Genomic DNA, 8,801 nt, shown 5'->3' with positions numbered 1-8,801 from the left:
TCAGGTGCACCCCCTCCCAGGGCTCCCATTCTCCCAGCAACACTACCCCCTCCTCAAACATGTACCCCCTCCAGCCTGCCCCCTCCTTCTTGTAACCTCTGTCCACTCCGGCCCCTTCTCGCTGAAGAAGCCACCCCGGGCCTCCCAACTGCACACCCAGCCAGCAATGCCTTCGCTTGGCATTCTGACCCTGTAGGCTGATGGGTTCCCCTGCCAACCGCTCCCCATTCTCCCCGATCGTGGGGGTGGAGGGGATGTCAGCTTGTGTCCGGCTTCCTGGCTTTGCTCCCAGGACTCCCCCTCCTCCCCTGCCCCTAGTTTGCAAACGCCTCCTTTAGGAAGGCTCAGGTCCGGACCCCAAGCTGGGCTAGGGCGCCCACTCCCTCTGGGCTGCCACCACTTCCTGTCGTCCCCCCTAGGACGGCTCCACAGCTGCATTATCTGCCCTGAGAAGCTGGGGGCGCCCGGAGGGGAGGCTGGCCCTGCGTCCTGGCGCCCGCTAGCTGGGAGCCCACTGAGAGTATGCTGAGTGAGTGAACCAAGCGTGGAAAGGAGGAAATTGGCAACCGCTGACTTCACCCGGATTACAGGCCCGGGGTTGGGGAAGGGGGGGTGCGCGGGCGATGGGGGGGGGAGGCGGGGGGAGTTGCGGGAAGTGTGGGGGCGTGGCCACGCTTGACGACCGGCCGCCCCGCCCACCGGCCGTAGATAAAGCGGAGCGCGGGGCCGCGGCGCGGGCAGCGGGAGTGGGCTCACCTGCCGCAGGTGCTCTGGGCGGACGCGACCTGGACGAGCGAGGACCGGCACTGCGGGAAGATGCTGCGCGAGCGGACCGTGCGGCTGCAGTATGGGAGCCGCGTCGAGGCGGTGTACGTGCTGGGCACTTACCTCTGGACCGATGTCTACAGGTGAGTGGGGCCACCGCGACGGCCTGAGACCCCCCCTCCGGCCCCAGAAATCCCGAGAGCCTCCTCGGATGTGGGGACGCGACGGCCTTCCTCCAGCGCGAGTTGCTCCTCATCCTGAGGCCCTTGCATCCAGAAATCCTAAGAAACTCACCCAGAAGCCTGACTGTCCTCAAACTGACAGCCTCCAGAAAATCTTGAGACCCTCTCACACACCCTGACCCAGACCCAGCTCCCTCGTCACCCCTTTCCCAGAGCCCCTCCCCTGGACCCCAGTCTTCCCAGGGTCTGACTGACCCTCTGCAGCCCCTCTCCCAGGACAACCTGGGAGAACCCTAGTCTTTCCCCTTGCTCTCCCCTCAGCACCTCCCTTCTCCCCTCTAGGCTCTCCCCTTCCTCTCAGAACCTTCTGACTCACCACCCACCTCAGATCAGCTGAGCTTCCTCCAGGATCTGCTGGGGGGGGGGGCGGGGCGTGGGGCCGGGCCAGAGGGGAGCTGCCTTGGGGTGGAATCTGGCCCTGGGGGCTACTCAGGCTCCAGTTTCGCCCTGTGGGGGCTGCTGGTGGTTGCCTGTCCCCAGGCACTGGCTGTGAGCTCCATGTCCCTGAATGCCTTCCCCTGACTTCACCCTGGGGTTGGGGAGGATTTGGTTCTGCCAGGCTGGAGGGTGCAGGGGCAGGGTCTTTGGCAGAAGAGCGTCCCTGACGGCACCCTGTTCCCTCCCCCTCTTCTCTGGCCCACAAATTTGGGTGGGGTGCAGGATTTCTGAGACAGCAGGACATAGGGTGGGGAAATTGAGGTCATGCCCCTCCCCACTGCCCCCAGCCCCCAGGAAGCAGGCAAGTCCAAAGGTCCACCTCCTGTATTCTGTGGGGCATCCTTGCGAAGGTGTGGCTGGTGTGGGTGGAGAGGGTGCCGGCAGGATCATTCCATGAGCATTCTATCAAAGCAGCCCTCTATTCCAAGCATGCAAAATGTGTCTGCCTAGCTAGAGTGGGACGGGTCAGCGCTGCAGGAGAGGGCATGCAGGACTCTAAGGTGGGACCCCACGCTGATAACCTCGGGCAGGTCCCCTAACCTCTCTGTGCCTTGAGCTGAGCTGGAGGTGCCAATGTGCCTTATCGCTCCCAAATCATTCTGTCATCCAGAGCACCCCGCCTCCCCCAGGCCCTCATCAAATCCCATCCCTGGGTCTTCCCACACACCCTCCCCAGCCCATCTTCTCGGTCACCTCCGGTGGCCCTGGCAGCCCTGCCCAGCCAGTCCCCTGCCACCTCTTCAGCAGGCACTGGCCACGCTGATACCACTAGGGCCCCAGCCTCCTTCTGCGAGGACAAGGGCCCCATCACCATGCAGACCAGGGACCCTCTCCGCTCATCTGCCCCTGGTCTCAGTTGTCCGCATGGAAACCTCAAGGGTGGTTTCTGAGGGTCCTAACACAGCAGGGGACTGTGGTCCCGGCCTCAGTGGCCTGGAAGAGCTCCCCTCTCTTCCCCACCCCCGATCCTAAACCGGGCACTGCAGGGAGCAGGCTGGGAGCCAGCACACTGAGGTCTCTAAGCCTCAGCTGTCCCTATACCCGCCTGTTTGTTCACTGAGGCACTTTGCTGCAGCCTGAAAGGCTGGCATGGTGCCTCCGGTGGGGGGATGGGGAGAAAAGAGGGGGGCCATGCTCAGGCCTCCTGCCCTCCCCTGTCCTGGAAGAGAGAGGCCCAGCCCCAGCGGGGCAGTGCATGGGGCAGGGGTGGACTCCTCATCCTCCCGCTGGCAGGGGGCAGAGGTGTGATGATCCTCTGTGTCCTTTCTCAAGAAAGCCACCACTGCCACGATGACCCCCGTCTCCCAGCTGCACTTAACTCAAGACCCCATCACCCCCAAGAGTAGAACCCCAAGAGTCTACACCAGCACCGTCCAGCAGAAATAACATGCCAACCACAGAGAGCCGCAGGTGTACGCTTAATTTCCTAGCAGCCACGTTTTTTAGGATTCAAATAAAGAGGTGAAATTAATTTTCATAATATATTTTATTTAACCCAAGAGATCTAAAACACTAGCACTCCAATATCTAATCAATACAAAAATGATTAAGGAGATAGTTTACATTGTCTTTTTTCATACTAAGTCTTTGAAATCCAATGTGTATCTTATACATAGGGCTCGTCTCAGTACAGACTCACTGAATTTCAGGTGCTCAACATCCACAGGTAGCTGGTCGTCCCAGTACTGAATAGCACAGGCAGGGGTTCCGACCCTCAGCTCTACTGCATTTGGAGCCAGATCATCGTTTGTTGTGGGGGGCTGTTCTGTGCGTTGTAGAATGTTTAGCGGCGTCCCTGGCTTCTTAACCCCTAGATGCTCGTAGTAACCCCCCTGCCACTGTGACAACCCAAAATGTCTCCAGATAATGCCAGCAGTCCCCTAGCAGGAGGACAAAAACACCTCCAGTTGAGAACCACTGGTCTAGTGGAAGGAAGCCTCTTCTAGAACAAAGGAGACGGGCTATTACTGCTCATGTCCCTCCTAGTATCCGGGAGTGGTAAGAGCTAGTGTTAATATGAATAATAGCAGGGATATTAGTGAGCACTTGGAAACCAAATGCATTCTCTTGTATCTTCCTCACCACAGACCTTGGGGGTCATGCTGAGATCATCCCATTTTGTAGATGAGGAAGCAGGGCTCAGAGAAGTGAGGCCAGTCGCCCGATGTCACACAGGATTCGGGTCCAGGTCTGTCTGACTCAGAACCCATGCTCTTAACCTCCACTCTCTTCTGTGTGACTTTAAAACTAGCAAGTTGAACTGGGTGACCCTCTTGGCCTGGGTCTCTTCCACCCTCCATTGCCCCCAAACACTTCACCCACCCCCTTTCAACCCTGCACTTCCCACGGAGTCCTTCTGGACTCAGACACAGATTCTGACTCTGGACCCCACATAATGCCCCCCCAACCAGGGTCTCCAAGGAGACATCAAGGGGCAAGGCCTGGTGGACCTGGGCCCAGTTAGTAAGGGAGTATGTTTGGACCCCTCACTTCCTGAGTGACAAAAGTGAATGAACAAGTCTCAACACCCACCCCCCCTTCCCAAGGGCTTGGGCCCCCTTTCCTGAGATGCACGCGCTGCCCCCCTTCCCTGCAGACACACAGTGGGGGCCTCCCCTGTGGGTGAGGGGGTCACTCAGGGGGGTCCTCAGCAGACCCTATGGTTGACCCACCCTTGGGAGTAGATGCCCTGACCCAGGCACATTCTGAGTGCTGGTTTCCAGCGAGCTATAAGTAAGTAAATGCACAGAAAAAAAGGAAGAAGGGATTATTTTTTTCTAGAGATTTACTTTGCAGCAGTTGTTAAAGGTACTTCCTGTTTCCTTCTCTCAGTCCCAAGCATCTTCTCTTAGATCTGGCACATGTACGCCTCGCCCACACCCTCTCCCCGACAGTCCCTTTACCCGGCAGCTGCTTCCTCACTGGGGCTGACCAGGGTCCCCATCTGCTTCGGGCTTGAAGCTGGAGAGGGCACAGAGCGAGTGGCCTCTCCATGTCGGTTTCAACCTCCCTACTCAACTTTGGTTTCCCTGCGGAGACACCCCCAGAGCCGGGAGAAAGGGCAACCTTGGAGTCAAGTAACGGGGTGATCACACTGTGCCTGACTGTCCCACTGACCCACAAACCGGGCTGTGTAGACAGCTTCTCCTCTCCCTCCCTTGGTTTATGCATCTGTCCAGGGGAGTGCGAGGCATCCCTTTCTCTCTGGGGAAGAAAGGTCAGGATCCGTTTCCTAAAGTCTGCAGGAGCTTCAGGGCACAGGTGACCTTAACAATGGTCTCTTGCCTCTGCAGAAGATTCTCCTAATTACATTTGACCTCAGGATGAGGTGGGAGCGATCCCCCACCCCCTCCCCTGGGATACCCCAAGGCAGAGGCTGACTGGTCATTTTTCCTGACGGGGTCTTGCCCATCACTCTCGGGCAGAAGATAGGCAGACGGTACTGGGGCAGGAGAAGCAGGCACAGTAAAATGCTGGGAAAACAGGGAAGGGTACAGAGATGTACCCCACCTTGGGGAAGAGCCTGGAGAATCAAAATTCACCATCTCACTCCCTCAACTCTTAGACTTCCTCGCCATTGCTCGGTTGGTGTGAGTGTGTTAGAAAATATCCTTAGGACAAAGGCCAAGGAGGGGAGGTCTGTGATCCAGTTAGAAGCATTAGAGAAGTGGGGTGCCATGGTCTCCCCATCCCTGAGAGAGCCAGGCCCTGCCTCACTGATCCCATCTCCTGCCAGCTACCCTGCACACACTGCACTCTGGCCACGTTGGTTTTGTGGATGCTATTAGCTCTTGACCACACCAAGCTCATTCGTGCCACAGGACCTTTGTACGTGCTATTCCCTCTGCCTGGAGTACTATTCCCCAGACCTCTGCAAGCCTGACATTTCATCCATCAAGGCTTAGCTCAGACGTCACCTCCTCTGAGCAGCGTTCTTCACTACCCTTGTTTCGTGGTATCCCACCTCAAGCCCCAGGCACTCTCCACCTCCGTACCATTTTTCCTTCTGCAGATCTTATTTACTTAACATTACTTGCTGACATTTATTGAACACTTATTCTTTTTTTTTTTTTTAAAGATTTTATTTATTTATTTGAGAGAGAGAGCACATGAGAGGGGGGAGGGTCAGAGGGAGAAGCAGACTCCCTGCCGAGCAGGGAGCCCAATGCGGGACTCGATCCAGGGACTCCAGGATCATGACCTGAGCCGAAGGCAGTCGCTTAACCAACTGAGCCACCCAGGCGCCCCTTGAACACTTATTCTGTCCCAGACTGCCTTCCTAGCACCTTCCATACTCATCTCACATGTATTTAGTAAATTTACACGTGTTTAAACCTCACAACAATCTTAGGAGTTAGGTACTGTTCCTGGCCCCCTTAGTTGGGGAAACTGAGATAGGAATGCTTGTGCAAGTTGACACAGCAGTCAAACGGTGGCGGTGCCACGCCCAGGTCCCAGACCACTCTGCCAGGCTGTCTTCTGGGACTTATGTTTCAGGAGTGTCCCCCTCCACACCCTCTGCCTTCCTTACTGCCCTGTACCTCCAGCCCTCACATCAATGAAGGGCTCCTTCATTGAGTAAATGAATGGATGGATGTGGCCAGTGATGCATGAAGATTGAGCTGTCACTGGGCTGAGCTCTCCACCCCCCAGCCTCAAGGGATGAGCGCTGTCACACTGGCCAGTGGAAGGTCAAGGGCATGTGGCCGAGCCTGGCCAGAGCAACACCTGCTCCTAAGAGAATGACAGTAGGAGGAATCAGGCCAGGTCAGGTGGCCTCATAAATTAGAACAGTACCCAGCAGTCTCAACCCTAAAAAGGAGGTCTTGCCAGGAGCTGCTCCACGGCTCTGGTTTCAGACTAGTCTAAGGAGGACCTGGTACCCTGTGTGTCAAGCCCACAGCCCCTTGTACAACTGGGATCCCTGAGAGGCTTCCCTTCCTGCCCACCAGGGCCCTGCATCAGGTTGGGGGCATAGTGATAGGAGCTCACCACTGTGTCACCCCCCACCCCATCTGGACAGGGACACCTGTTAGACGGTGGGGGGGGGCAGGCAGGGGAAGACCAGTTTTCAGAGGCAGCTCTGCCTGCCCAGCCCTGCCAGGCTCCATGGCCAGGGGCTTTGACTGGCCCAAGCCTGCCTATCTAGGCCACTCACCCAAGCCTTTGGTGTCCATTTTCTGGGCCTCTGACCCCACCTACAAAATAAGTAGGGGGCTCTAGAGGTTCCTTCAGGCCTCTCCTGTGCTCCTCCCCTGAGCCAGGCCCAACATTCCCCCATCCCCACTAGAGGACCTTTAGGGAAGACTATAAGCTGTAGATCGTCCCCCAGAAAGGGAGCAGCCCAACCAGGCGCTCAGAGAGCTTGAGTTTACCTCACACTCTGCCATTACTGTCCCTGAGACTTGGATCAAGTGCTCACTCTCTGCAGGTCTCAACACGCTCATCTGTAAAAAGGGATGATATCGATACAGACCTCATGGGGTTCCAAAAGGATGGACTGAGATCATGTGGGCCAAGGGCTTAGAACAGTGCCTGGCACATGATAAATACCCAGCAAGTCATTATCATGAATTAGTATTGGGCTTATTGTAATATTATTAAAACAATAATGAGCTTTGGCCTCAAAGCATCCATAACACTCAGGGGAGAGAAATGTTGAATAGCATTTGTTTTAGGTGCTGTTTTAGGCACCAACAAAGGGGAGGGAGGGAGGAGTCCTGGCAGATGAGAACAGGAAAGACCTCCTGGAGGAGGTGGTAACCAAGCTGAAGGATGGATGGGGGTTCACAGTGTGACCAGGACGTGCCATGCGGGGGCAATGGTGCCTGGCAGGACAGTTGGGACACATGGGGGCAGAAAGGGCATAGACTCAGTAGCCTTCAGCGCAAGGCTGGAGACTCAATGAGCTCAAACCAGGGCTTTGATTCCCAGGCTCAGGTGTTAGACTGTTACACAGGCAGTGGGGAGTTATCAAAGGTGTCTGGGGAAGGAGTGACCACAGATTCGATTGTTTCTGCCCTAAGGAGAGGGCCAGCTGGAAGCACCCGTGCCCAGTGAAAGAAGCAGCCAAGGTCACCAGGCAGAGAAGGGGGCCAGCTGAAGATAGATGCATCCCCCGTGCAGGGCAGCTACCCACCTCGGGGCTCCAGCCCCCATGATGCCAAGCTGAGGGCTTCACCTTCCTCCCCTCATCCCTGTCCTTGAGGCTGCTCGCCCTGGGCTTGCGTGCCAGGTTGGCACCTACGAACCCCCTCAGACTCCTGCAAAGACCCAGGGGCAGGATGTCACACCCACAGTGCCAGGAGCCGGGTTCGCTGGGGGCGTGATCCCTGGCTGGTATTAACGAGGCCTGGGACAGGCGGATAAGCTGAGAGGGCCAGATGTCAGCGAGGAGCAGGCACATCAGGCCCTCAAGCCTGGGGCTGAGTGGGCACCCCAGGGCTGCGAGGCCAAGTCGGTGACCTCCCCACTGAGTGAGCGAAGAGCAGAGAGGCTGACTGGCTCCCCAGAGGCCATACAGCATTTGTGGGGCTGAGCTGATGTTAGCTCACAAAGCCCATTGCCTTGGGCTGGGCTCAGGAAACATCCCTCTTCTACATCCGACACTGCGCTCCAGTCTCGCTCAAAGTTCCTTTGTTTGACACCAACCGACCGGCCATTTCTCTCCATCCCCACGGCCACCACCTTGTCCCACGCCGCCATCATGACTCGCCCGGACACCTGCGCTCACCCTCTCCCTGAGTCCGCCACTTCCAGTGTTGCTCTCCGGAAATGCATTTCCCACTCTGCACCCTGGGTGATCTGTCTTCAGTGCAAAAACAATCATGCCCCCCCCCAAAGCCTTCAGTGCCCTCGGGGGGGAAAGGCCAGCTCCTCGCCACGAGCTGGGCCCTCTCCTCCCGCCACTGCCCTCCCCCTGCTCACCCACTGCAGCCACACTGATCTCCCTCCGTTTCCTCCAACACACTGGGCTAATGTCCACCTCGGCCCCCGCCCAGGCTGTCCGTGCTGCCTGGAAATCTCTGCTCCTCCTCCTCCTCTCTTTGTCCAATTCGCTGGTTCTCAAACTGTGGTCCCTGGACCAGCAGCGGTAACAGCAGCAGCTGGGAACTTGTTAGAAATGCAGTTTCCAGGCTACACATTCGTGATGTTTAAAAATTTTTTTTTTTTTAAGATTTTATTTATTTATCTGAGAGAGAGAGACTGAGAGAGAGAGAGCACGAGAGGGGGGAGGGTCGGGAGGGTCAGAGGGAGAAGCAGACTCCCTGCCGAGCAGGGAGCCCGATGCGGGACTCGATCCCGGGACTCCAGGATCATGACCTGAGCCGAAGGCAGTCGCTTAACCAACTGAGC

General features: G+C 57.0%; 1 protein-coding gene across 1 annotated transcript in view; it reads left to right on the top strand.

The window, feature by feature from the left end:
• The first annotated feature begins 720 nt into the window (after window positions 1–720).
• The window catches only part of PADI2 (peptidyl arginine deiminase 2), a 46,391-nt gene continuing 38,310 nt past the window's right edge, over window positions 721–8,801 (top strand). Inside the window, exon 1 of the mRNA XM_081817574.1 lies at window positions 721–908. Within this exon, the coding sequence (XP_081673700.1) occupies window positions 817–908 (92 nt within the window). The 5' untranslated portion in view covers window positions 721–816. The remainder of the gene's footprint in view (window positions 909–8,801) is intronic.

The sequence above is a fragment of the Leptonychotes weddellii genome, chromosome 4 (assembly GCF_054177405.1).
Source record: "Leptonychotes weddellii isolate Sample4059 chromosome 4, ASM5417740v2, whole genome shotgun sequence".
Lineage (NCBI taxonomy): Eukaryota > Metazoa > Chordata > Mammalia > Carnivora > Phocidae > Leptonychotes > Leptonychotes weddellii.
This window is presented reverse-complemented; position numbering and strand designations above follow the sequence as displayed.